At 37.0% G+C, this 12,822-nt stretch overlaps 1 protein-coding gene across 4 annotated transcripts; it reads right to left on the bottom strand.

Annotated features, from left to right (window-relative positions):
* Nucleotides 1-881: 881 nt before the first annotated feature.
* LOC148171386 (uncharacterized) lies at nt 882-8,235 on the bottom strand. 4 transcript variants are annotated; one of them, XM_088041543.1, is made up of 8 exons: nt 5,172-5,252; nt 4,289-4,495; nt 3,993-4,066; nt 2,243-3,894; nt 1,421-2,196; nt 1,320-1,373; nt 1,179-1,268; nt 882-1,128 (listed from the first exon to the last, which is right to left on the bottom strand). In XM_088041543.1, the coding sequence occupies exons 2-8, from the start codon at nt 4,298-4,300 to the stop codon at nt 1,078-1,080; spliced, it is 2,709 nt and encodes a 902-aa protein (XP_087897669.1). In that variant the 5' UTR covers nt 4,301-4,495; nt 5,172-5,252; the 3' UTR covers nt 882-1,077. The 4 variants fall into 4 exon arrangements, with proteins under 4 accessions (XP_087897669.1, XP_087897666.1, XP_087897668.1 ...); XM_088041540.1 differs by lacking the exons at nt 4,289-4,495; nt 5,172-5,252 and adding an exon at nt 8,167-8,235; XM_088041542.1 differs by having other exon boundaries at nt 4,289-5,254.
* Nucleotides 8,236-12,822: the final 4,587 nt, after the last annotated feature.

Raw genomic sequence — 12,822 nt, 5'->3', positions numbered from 1 at the left:
ATTTAATTTCAATTGATATGAGTCGCGTAACTTTCTAGAATCTTCTTGGATAATGTTTACACTACCATTGCTTTACTTCTCGTTGAAATCCCCTGCTTGTATGTAACCGCGGCAGGACTTTACTTGGCCATTTCTCTTCAAAAAGCCACTCGCAACGCCAGATATTTATGTTTGGATCATGAACACCGCATTCACGCTATGGTGGGGTCAATTTTGTCTTTGATTTGTTATGTTCATCGAGCTTCACTGCTGTATGAATACGTCGAGATGATTATAGATAGAAGAGCCAAATGGGCACCTCATTTGAATCCTCCTCTGAGGATCACGTATAACTATGGACAACACGATATTCTGTGGGACAAAGAAGAGATGTTCTTTGAAGATTGCGAGAGCCAGTTTAGGCTTTGGAAGTCTTTCAAGCAAAGGCGATTTGTGGTGGAGCGATGCAGTGAGTGAAAAAAGTATATTTATATTCGAGGAGACCTAGCTGAAAATTTCGAAAATAAAAATCGACTAGTTCGATTATTTGTTGTCGTACGTGGAATTTGAAATCTGCAACTTAAGTTTGCGTCACAAATAAACGAGATATTGACATAAATCTGTCATCGGTGGGTCTTTTGGAACTCATTTTTAGCGAGCTTTGGGGGGCAAAATAACGTTTAATACCTTTGAGTTATACATCAATCGAAAGAGCAGCTAGAGATCTATCAACTGGTTAAATCTCAAATTGGGAAGTCAAATAGTTTAGGAGTGCCGTTCAAAAAACAGAAATTCAAAAATTTTTATCGTTTGAGGGCGCTTTGTATTTATTTCCCCCCAGTAGATTGTCGCCTTGAATGTGAGCCACCATGTAAATAACAAAGAAATGGAGAAATCGGAACCACATTTTATTGCAAATATTTATTTAACTTAAGAAACTTCGGCGAGTGTTATAAAAATATAAAAAAAAACTCAACAAATGTCGCTATAATTTGGCAATAAACAACAACACATACGAACTAGCAAACAAACTTTCAACCAACCAATTAAATTATTATTAATACTGTATCTTGTAAAATATCGCGAAATCCGTCTAAACTAGGATTTCATTTTCTGGCACAACTTTTGGTGGTACACCCAGTCTTTCTCCTAAAACAAAGAATAAAATATTCGTTCTCTAATTATTCGTGAATACGTACTTGGCAGGCTCTACTACAATACATCGACGAATTGCATGCACACACATAAGAAGCTTTATTTCCACACAAACACTTGAAGCTGTCATCGTTCTAAAACCAACAAAATAGAAAAAAAAGTACGAAATGCGAAAATAGACGAACCTGACAAATTTGTGATGGGGGACTCCCCACGCCACTGTCACTGGGCGAAACCACCTGAAACACAATTTCAGCGAAAAAGTAACAATCAGTGTCTAACGTACCTCTCTTTCAACGACCTCCTGGTCATTTCCCCACGTGTTTTCGATCTTAAACGGAAAGGATTTGGTTTCTATCATATCCTCGAAGATCTCAACTTCGTCGACATCGTCGATCCAAGTCAAGTCAACGATTTCGTCGTCGCCGTTCTTTATGGTGCTCGTTACTTCGTTCTCATCGTTGGATTTTATTTCTACATCTACATTGCACTCTTCGGTTTTTAGTTCTTCAGGTACGTTCTGTTGATCATCATCCATTGATGTAACAGTAGGGTTTGAAATAACCGGTTCTTCGCTAGTTGGTTCCGAAATGTTCGTTGCGAAAGTAAAACCATTCCTCGGTACCGCTTCGCTGGTGGTAGTGGGTTGTGGTACCTTTTCCACGCTTGGGTCCGAACTGGAAAGCAGTTTTGTAATAACCGCTTCCATGAACCCGTTTCTGGTCGGTGGTGGAACCGCTTCTCTACTAGGTTGAGGTGGCACCACAAGTGGTTGGACTGGTTCAATGTTGGTTGGTTCAGTATAGTTATGCACTCTGATTGCTCGCAGAGGTGAAGATTGCACAATCTTTGTGGTTGAAAGCGACGCCTTTAGAACAGTTTGACCAGTGTTGCGTATTAAAGTGTTTTGAAGGATCTTGATATTTGGTTGTGTCGCCTTTTTCTTATACTGCCGCTTGGCCACTGGTTTAATCGGGTTTTTCTTCAACCATTGTTCAATTAGAAGATAGGATTGGATTTGCATCTCCAGGCATTTTAATTGAAGAGTGGTGAAGATGGGCACTGCAAAAACGCGTTATTTTCAGAGTGTGGACTGTTGGAGACTTACCTTTTGTGGTCTTCTCTGCCAATTTCTCACAGGATAATTTGATTGTATTGTAGAATCTTTTTAAGAAAGGGCTTGTGCAGTGAGACCTCGCTGGAGTCACCAACAGGTTAAGAATATGACAAACCCTATAGACACCCAGCGTAACTTGATACGCTGTCAATGCTTTGGCTACGATGGTCAAAATTTCGAAAATCGAAAACTCGTGGACATCCACTGTGGATAGATCTTTGACCATATTCACACCGAACATTTCATTGAATTGTTGACAATATTCGTTTAATTTGGTCTCGATGTCCTTTGCGCCAGGCAGAGAGAATTTCTTCGTTTTTTCGTGGTATGAGATTGCGTGCATCCTCCAGGACACCACGCCGAAGACATGCGGAAAAATCTTCTGCGCACAGGCCAGGTTGGTTATTAATTCATACTCCATCACTGGAGCGGTTTGATAAAGTCTTGATAAGTTAGGGAGAGGCTGAAGCGGGTTCTTGGCGGGGTAGTTCTGCCACGGTTGCACGTTGTACACTGGGGGTTGAGGAGGAATCTGACATTGTGTGTCACAGATGGGGGTAGTTTTCCAATGCACCACCGAGCTGGGTTGAATATGACTGTCCATTTTCTCCTCATGGTTCGGTGGGTGGTTGGTAACTTGTCCAACACCATACTGGCGCATATATCTGTATTTATCAATCATCGCTTGGACTCCACTTTCTGGTTTCTGGACTGGTTGAATTTTCTGTATAGTCATCGATTGAGCGTTCTGTGGTTTCTGGTTTTGGTTGTGATTCTGGCAGGGGTGCTGGACGGGGGTAATTTCTAACCCTCCTATATGAAGCTTGGTCATGGGGGGAGGTCTTTGGGAGCTTTGACCAACCACCCCCTCCGCTTGTGTTGGTTCCGCCGGACTCACCGGACCAGGAATGGTGGAAACCGGCACGTTGGCTTGTTCGCTTGAAAACGTTTCTTGGTCTGTCTTAATAAGGTGCAGTTGACTGGGGACGTAGACATCATCCCCGTCTTCCGTCAGATCTATAAAAGGACTTTGCATGGTTTGTTTGGCACTTTTACTCCTTTCAGTTGTTGGTGTGGGACTGATAACTGCCACTTCTAGATCGTTTTGAGAATACAAAAGTCTTCCTACTTCTCTAAATACTGGAGGGATGACTAAATTACAAACGCGATCGTACTCTACGCGCAATTCCTCTATTGAACCGTTCAAAGGAACTATTAGCTTTTGAACTTTCTTTGGAGAAGTGCACGCATCGGGTTCGCTCCTCCGCTTCTGTGCTACTTTCACGGGTAAAATATGGTCAATATCTATGGAGACTGGAAGGCTAAGGCGCCTTCCTTCGACTTTTTGAAACTTCAGAGATTTGATTTTCTTGGGATTGATATCGTCTAACGGACTCCCAAACAACCGAATCAAAAAGTTTCGTTTCCGATTTTTCTGTGTTTTCTTCGGAGTAAGTGGAATTTGTTTCGGTTCATTTTCAAACATTCTACTCAACTCCCCTTCGATGTCTTTGCCGTCATCGTAACTGTTTTTCCAGTTCGTCTTCGGCTTTTTAGTAATGTAAATGTCTTCACTTGACAGACATTCTTCGTAATTCGCGACGTTAGAAATGTCCGGGACGTTGTAGTCTTTGGACGAGAGCCTGAAACAAAACGATTTGTTTTTATGTGGAAAAGACAGAAGAGATGGACAAACAATAAAAATTTTATTGAACAAGTAAAATCCGTGGTTAACAATTACCTGTGTTGTATTAGCACTTTTGGCTCTTCTTCTAACTGTCGCAGAGTATTTTCGGTAAACGGCTCAGTTTGCCACTGAAAAGAATTTAAAAATCTTATAAGTATGCGATCATCAGGAAGGGAAGAAGGTAAATTCAAAGCACAGACACGAAGAAGGACATCGTTAACTTTCAACGAGGTGAAATATTTAAATGCTCGTCAACAAATCGTTACCTTTGTCAGCGAAAAAAATATTGGTGATAAACGCATTGCGGCGTCTGCATATAAATCAGTTCGGTTTCCTTGAGTGCAGCTTACCTTTTTAACCATCTTGTTGGTTTGTATTGAAACTGTATGAAGAAATGAGTCCTAAAAAACTCAAATAATCGAAACCGGTTTGACCTTTTAGATCTAGAGAAAGTTCACTTTTGGTACTGTTAAAATTTCATGACTAATACAAAATTATAGTGCTTCCTTTTCGGAAGGTCCTTGCGATTGAAGTTTATCCACTGATAAATAAGTATTCTAAAAGGTAGCTATTAAATTCGTGGGTTCATGGGGGTTAGTAAAAATATCGAGTGCACCAAAAGAATGCGATTATTGCAAAAACAAGATTATAAATCAGTTTTTTTTCATTAAATAAGTTGGGGAAAGCCGGGGCAAACACGTCCAAGGGCGCAGTTTAATTCGTCAACGATACTTAATGTTAGGTCTTAAAAAAACACAACAATAAAAAATAATTGAACAAATGAAAACTGTACATAATATTTAACTCTTGAACTTTTCAGACTTTTGAAACAACCAGAAGTGAGTGAGGCCAAGACTTTCAGGGCCACTTTCAATTACTTCCCTGACCCTACTTAAGCAGGTATGTAATAATATGATCCTTACCATGAGAGCTTCGAAAAAATCATAAAATATAAAAAAACCTTATAGTTATTTTGTAATGAATGAATTTTGTTCAAATGCACAAATCTTATTTAAGGCTATCCCTGGGATTCTCTGTTACTCAATTAAAATACCTGAGAGATAAACCGGTTTGGTGGCATCCAAAACCAACATTTCCCAACTTATTTTGTGATTCAAAAAGCACTTTTTTTATAATTGTATGAAAATTAAGACACTCGATATCTTTCCTAACACATTCCACTTATTTTTTTTTTAATAAAAAAAGAAAATTTCACTGGTGAGGACAACGCACCACTAGATACCCACTCAGCCACTGAAGAACTGAAGAGTGATCAGGCAAGAGTGTCCTCCGGCTGTTACAGCAGACCCGGAGCATGTTTATTTATTAATTGCATTTTGTTGAAGTGGGGGGCTGAGTGGACAAGGCCACAGGGTTACAAGCCGCGAGTTTACGTTATCAGCCGCAGCTTCCTGTCTCAAAATTCTAGAATAGAGCTTATCATTGTGATCGAATAGACGGAACATTAAACTGTTATAAAATAATGTTGGTAGGGCTTACCTAGCCGACTCGTTTTTTATTCAAAATTCTGCGTTTTTATTACCCTTGATGTTTTTGAAGATTTTACAACAAATTGGTTGTTGTCACGGTCAGTTGCGCAAGTGCAGCAACTGTACAATTACGCTGCAACCCTTCAAACAGGACCTCTACGGGGCCCGACTATCCCAGGACATATAATACTTATTTATGATATAAGTGGGTTATTTTAGATAATTACATAGCGAAAGGTATAGTTTAATACCTCGAGTAGTTAATATTTTATGACTCACGTATGCCATACAACCGTTTATCCAATATGGCTCAATTTTCACGTAATAACAGTGATAACAGATGCGAAAAAAGTCATTGGCTTGGTTGTTCACATAAGTGGTGGCTATTTGCGCTATAATCCTCGCTGCTAAGGGTAACTGCGTTTTTTTTGGCGCTATAAAAACTTTGTCAAAGACTACGAACGTTGCTGATCTCAAATAAGTTACAGGCCACTTTTCTCCTATCAAGTAAAACGCTTTATTACTCCCTAGAAGTAAATGTTACATCTCTATGACAACAAAATATACACATTGTTAGATTTACCCAAAATATTCTCAAATTCACATCAAACCCACTGTCAGTCAAAATTGGATTTACTGAGTTTTGAAAAATAACTCCTCAAATAATAGTTAAAAAATAGTAATTTATGGTACAAGCGGTTTATTTCAGATATTACGTACGAGAGGTATAGTTAACTAACGAGTGCGATATCTAATTTTTCCGTTTGTGACCAAAATGTTAATGATATGTGGGAAAAGTGTTGATGCTATTTATTCTATATCTATAGTTGATGGAACTTTTGGACTAATCTTTGAACTATGATATCTACGCAATAGATAATTAACTAAAAATCACTTATAAAAAAGGCAACTAAGCTTAAAATTAGATAAATTTCATAATTTATACCACACATGTTAAATGGTGATAAGATAACTGATATGTGTTGACTGTTTATTATTATTATACCGTCTCCGTGTTTTTGAAACACCCAACGCTAAACACATTTGTGAAAACTCTTTCAACTCTGTGGTTAAAAAAACGATTTTGTTTTGTCTCGAATGGCGTTTTTGGTCTCACGTCTAAACAAAGTAATGTATTCATTTTCCCTTTGTTCAGCAGGTGTCCCCACATAAATTGCAACCTGGCATGACAGGCGAGGCCGCCACAATACCCCACATCTGGACACCAGACCACTATAGGGTGGTTGTTGCTAACTTTACGATTATTCTCCTAAATACTTTTTATTACCTCTGTTTCTTACAAAAACGAGCGAAGAACATGGAAACGACAGATTCGGGTTCCCCGGGCGCAAAATCTTGCGTGTCTTTGATTAAAAACTGGCAATGTTGAGGTCCTTCAATCAAAGACATGACATGAAACTTTAACGTTATTTGAGGATGACCTTTTTTCGAACTGTACATATTTCATTCGAAGCAATGAGTAATGAATTAATGAGTATTCTCAAGTTTTGACTTTGATAATTGAAGAATGCAACGTCACAATACCTGGTATAACTGAGAGATATAAATGTGCAGATATGACGTTTATGTAAATGCGAATTTAATTAAAAAATTGAAATTGTCATACGTCAAATTGGCAGCCACACCAAAGCCCCCGTTGATACGTTTTTTGAGGGGGTACAAGAGACGATCGTGTACATAAGCCCTGTCACAATGTCATGTGTCTAAATTAAATTATTTTGTTACCATTTTCAAGCAATATCGAAGAAAAATTTCACTTCACGTAGAACTTCCAACAATTAATCACGTAACTTTAATACACAGTAAATTTCATGTCAAAATAGCGAAATGTCAAATTCTGGGGGGCAATGATGCCAACCTTGTCTCTTAAAAATTGCCAAGTTAATTAAGATTGCAATAAATAAACAAAAAAACTGTCAAAGTGGACCTAAACCCGAAGAATAAACTTATTTTGCTCATAATGATAATTCAATCAAACGAATAAATAAATAAGAGCTCCAATATTTCGGTCATAAGCCCGCGTAAATAAACTTTTTACTCTGAAAGAATCAAAGCGGCTTACCATTTCCACCGTCGAAGTTCTTATCAATCACCTTACAAGAATACTGTCTCCTCTGTTATAACGGAAATAATGCAACACGCGGATTATTTAAACAATCTGCCGCCGTTGCGGAAACTCTTATCAACAAATGCGGCGGATAGATTACTTATGAAAGAAGCTCTGATCTACGCAGTTGAATATTTCGCAGACTAACCATATAATAACAATCATATTCGTACCTTATTTTTCTTGTTGCCACTCATTTTAAACTGACACTTAAAACAACAACACTAACGTGGGACTACGCACTAATATCCGTGAAAAAAAGCGGTCCAATGACCAATCGGAAGAAGAGCTTTTAGACGAAGGAACGGCGAGAACTGCCGAAGGAAGTAAAAAGCACGTGGCTGGTTTTAATGTTTCAAGGTCTGGAAGTGATGCCGCTACCTGCCTGCTGATAGGAGAAAAAGTGGTGGAAAACGGGAATGATCAAGTTATGTGATCCAGCTGAATGTGCAAAAATTGAGACGTTGGTCGGCTCTTAGAACAGCAATTGTACACCACGGTGTGTGGTTGAACTTGAGCGTAATGAAGAAAAACTTTCAGAAGTTTGTGTGGCATTTTTAATAAGTGCTCAAAATCATTCTAATTTAAGTAACAATGATATTAAACATACCTTGGGTAGTTTTAGAATGAATCCATCAAGTACGAGTTCATGGAATTCTTCGAGTTTCTTCATTTTGCTCAGCTGGAACAATCATGAAATTAGGAGGGGTATTATTATTACAAGTACGTGACAAAACGAGTTCAATAAATTTTGAATTGCCTTTTTATGGTCATAACCGAATATTTTTAGGAAACAAAGAGTAAACTTGAGACCGGTGCCGCCCACGTTAGTTTATTTATGGTTCATTACAATTTCCCCTAGGATAAAACACACAAAACATCAAAATAAAAATGTCTAGCCAAGATGGATTTTATCATTTGAACCTTCACCTTCACCTTCCACCCGAGCTTCCTGCCAAATCTCGTTCACACACCCTTAAAGACCCTATTTCACGCCTGTCAACTTTAAAAGCCGTGTCGGGACAATTAGAAATACCCTAACTTTGAATAATTAGAAACTTACCACTTTAACGGGCACTAAGTACACGAGCCAAATTTCCTTAAACTGCCTGGCTTCCATTTTAACTTTTTATACTAAAACGTTTTTTGTTCATATTCATGTTTTTGTGGGAAAAAATTAGACATGTGGGTAAAAATGCAAACTTGTTTCTTAAGCCATTTTTTGACTAGAGAAAGCCCACGTGGAACATGTTTTAATTAGTAATGATTAGTGTTATCTTCAAAGGGCGTGTAAAGAAAAAATCTTTCAATGGGGCCGTCTAAGGTATCCGTCATACCCTAATTTTATGGTACTCTAATCTTTCTAAGCACGTCTCGAAAATACTTCACTGAGTATTTTTCGACGTAAAATTACGGCAAGTTCCAAAAATTACCATTCATAACATGCTATTTGGGGCCTTATCGCCAGACAGAAACATCAGAACGTGCACCCGATCCTAATCCGGCTTAAGACACCACCTGCAGTTTAGATCTTTCCGAATTTGAATTTTTCTAAGAAGAGTGTGATTAGTTTGAGAGTTATTGCAGTTTTCAAAGAAGTGACTGATCTACAAAGACGTTGGGTCATTAAAATGATACTTATCGGACTGGTGCGAATCCCAAAAATGTTATTTTTGCGCGTGTTTTTTTATATGAAACTTAATTTTTGTGATTCAACAAGTTTGAATGCAAATATCACTAATACTCATTGTTCATTATCGTCTAATTATAATTCTGAACTTAATTAGTGCATATTAAACAGAAGTGTTCAATAATCGACAAATTAATTATAATTACAATCATATCACGCATACCAAAACGTGACTCAGCGATAACTAAAACATTTCCTTCTTCAACACATCTTTCGAGAGTGACTAAAATAAACACTCCAACTGATATATTTCCAGATCTTTACTTTTCAAGTGTCACAGACCCATAAATTGTGTCGTTTGGGCATGCATCAATCGTTCCGCCCCCGTTTCTGGGAACTTTTCTTAAAATTTTAAGGGTATGAACTCGAAGCGGTATCGATACCACAAAGGTTGATGTTATAACGCTTATTGAATAATTCTGACTTGTTGTTAGTTGCACAATATTGGGTTGGTAACATTTCAATGACCTGGAAGGACAGAAAGGACAGAAAGGGCTCTCACAGAAGGTAATGATGTGTAGCCCTCTAAGGGTTTCAGGTACTTACGAGGCGAAACGGAGCCAACTGTCCAATAAATATGACCATAGAGGCAATGGAAACAGGAGAAGCTGGTGGCTAGGGAAGAAATAGAACGATTAGGTCGATGGTGGGACGTCTTAAGTCAAATCATTATCATTGCCACATCTATACACATATTTAGTTTTAATTAAAATCACATTATCAGGATCAGCATCAACCTTCACATTCTTGTAAGTTATTAAATTTCACTTATCCGTAGTAGAATATAAAACAAATCATTTTTAGAAAACATTCATTTCATGTTTGGTATTCATTCTATCATGAGAACCGTCATTGGCATTCGTTCGTGGATATTATTCTATAACGAATTTCTTCAAAATTTAAACAAGTTATCATGTCAAAGGCATATTTTTACAATGAACTTCACCTTATCGATAGTGTATTTGCATACCATGATTTGCGGAAGATGTGAAGTGTATACATAACATGATAACCTTTGGACCTTTCTGCTTTTTGGATACCATAGAATATTCTATTTGTAGTATTTAATCAACCACTATGACTACAGACAGTTCTTAGGTCTTTGTATTGTATGTATAAAATTTTATACACCATTATTTACCACTATTGTATCTTATTGTGATTTTTCTGGAGGAGCTATCAATGTGAGATTTGTAACAATATGAAGACTGGAATGGGCAGAGCATACTGGTAACACCCATAAATTTTGCAGCAAACAAGGGAGTTACGCGCAGGGCAGAATGGAAAAGGATTTTCTTCCTACCTGAACTACCAGAAGACATCATAGAAGCACAGGGAACAAGAACTACAACTAAACGGATGTAGAGGCTGGTTTTAAGTAAGATATCTAACTAGACTTTTCTATTTTAGTAAACAAATAAAATCATTGTTATCATAGCTGATTATATAATTTACATGTTGATTTTTCCAGTATTTATTCTGTATCTAATAAGGCAAACAGTTTTTATCTTCCAAAATTGAAAAACCGACAATTTGTTTCAAAATAAAAGGAAGAATTTTCAATGACCTCAACAAATCAAAGTTAGGAGTGTCTGGGCTGACATCAAGGATATTACGGCGAGGCAAAAAAGTTTGCTGGAAACCATCTAAAAAGTCAAGCCAAAATGCAACGAAAATTTGAGTCCGCTTTATTTTGGATGTTGTCACGTAGAAAAAGGCTTTTCAATCATTTTCGAGTGGCACACAGAAAGATGGACATTTTCGTAGGCTTTTGCGCTGTCCGTTTTGACCGGAAAGCAGTTCGGACTATCTAAGCCGCGACTTCCTATCTACTACGAGTAGTGTAATAAGTTCGCACAGAAAGACGACGACGTCTTCTGCAGTGGCGCACCGATATTTTTAACTGAAGAACCATGGTCAACTTTTTTGCACGGAACGTCCCTGATCGGCTTGACCGCGGACATAAAATCTTAGATATCAATACCATCGATTCCATCGACAAAATAGACAAAAAACGGATCCTACGTAATTTTTACTGCACTTGAATAACAATGAAAGCAAAATTATGAAAAAAACTGGTGCACCTAACTTTATACAACTCAAACCCTAAAATCTGGACGAACAAATTCAACCATCCAAAATCTAGAAAAAAGTCTTTTTTTACCACCCCAACAGCTGCCTGTTAAGGTTAATAAATTATGTTGCGACTGTCAAGCCAACACAGACTCTAAAAGACCGTTCTTATGGAGATTTTCGCTTCGAAATATCAAGGAGATTCGAATTCAGGACTCTTGGAAGTTCTTTATGGCAGAAAAAAATATCTTACCCGATCGCTTACGTCACTTTCACTTTGACAAGGCACTAATTTCGGATCATTCAGATTTATTCGGTTGAAGTAATTCTGACAACAAAATTTTTGTTTGTTTATGGTTAACCTGACAACACCTGGATATTTTTTTAACATGAACAACCATTTTAAAAAGAGTTTTCGTTTTGTGGATTTGTTCGGTTGCTGACCCCTTGCAGAGTCACTTCGAGAGTTCATCGTCTTTATCATCACTTCAATCAAAAAAATTGTAAACATAAACAATATTCTTCATGAAATTCTGAGCAAGACAGGATATGTTAACCATCTGTCTAGCTTTCATACAATTGACACAATATTTATTTCAACAATAGTTTAATAATATTCGCATTAATTTTTTTATGAAATTAGCAAAAATTCTCAGCAATTTTATTTTACCTGAAAATTTCCCCATTGATCTTTGTCTCATAGAAAGAGGTAATAATGCGTTTGATAATGGGCCAGAAACACAAAGTCAGTCTTTTTCAATGAAATATCGCAATAAAAAATTGATAAAAGGATTGAGAAGTAATAGGAAAAATGTATTTTAAAAAAATTGACGGTGATATTTTTGGAGAGGTCAGTGGTATTTCTAAAATATTATAAAAATCCATTGATCCTAGCCACGAGTGCTATACTTTTTTAGAAAGCCTATTTAATTTACTTTACACCACAATAATTATTTACAAATTTATCCCTTTGTATATTTTTGAGCAAAACGAAAAAAGTATTTTTTTTGTATACTTAAAACAATTATTTTTAAGAATATCTCTGAATCCTGATATGTTGCAGACAAGAGGAGGGCATTTTGACAGATTTTTGATGCTTTTTTATAGCCGTATCAATTTTCGAAATTCAAACCTTTGTCTGCGAAGTAATAACATGTTGAAACAGTTTTTAGCTCCAGTTTTGAAACACTTCATCAATGTTATTGTTATTAAACGACTAACTTTTTGCAAGAAATTGTAAGAAAAATACGGAAATGTAACTATGCAGGCGTGAGTCCTAATTATTTCTATTTTTAACTGGCGTGACAAAGATTGCCTGAAGCAGATTGAATTTGAATTTCAATTTATTAATTACCAGAGCAAGTTACCTGTTTTTTTATTATCAAATAAAATTTCTACTTTTTTTTTAATTTTTGGTACTGTGATTTGGTTTCGAAGTAAAATGTCTTCTCACAGCAGCAGCGGATTTATTTCAAAAATTTGAATATTAAAACACAATTTTCT

The sequence above is a fragment of the Gnatocerus cornutus genome, chromosome 7 (genome assembly GCF_029298725.1).
Source record: "Gnatocerus cornutus isolate USDA-ARS CGAHR chromosome 7, icGnaCorn1.1, whole genome shotgun sequence".
Lineage (NCBI taxonomy): Eukaryota > Metazoa > Arthropoda > Insecta > Coleoptera > Tenebrionidae > Gnatocerus > Gnatocerus cornutus.
This window is presented reverse-complemented; position numbering and strand designations above follow the sequence as displayed.

Bases quoted from the DNA above. Each gene is read 5' to 3' on its own strand.
- LOC148171386 (XM_088041540.1), bottom strand. From the start codon at position 8,229: ATGAAGAAACTCGAAGAATTCCATGAACTCGTACTTGATGGATTCATT. The intron at 1,269-1,319 runs GTTCGTCTATTT...TGTTGGTTTTAG, and splicing joins CCCCATCACAAATTTGTCAG to AACGATGACAGCTTCAAGTG. The intron at 1,129-1,178 runs GTACGTATTCAC...TCTTTGTTTTAG, and splicing joins ATTGTAGTAGAGCCTGCCAA to GAGAAAGACTGGGTGTACCA.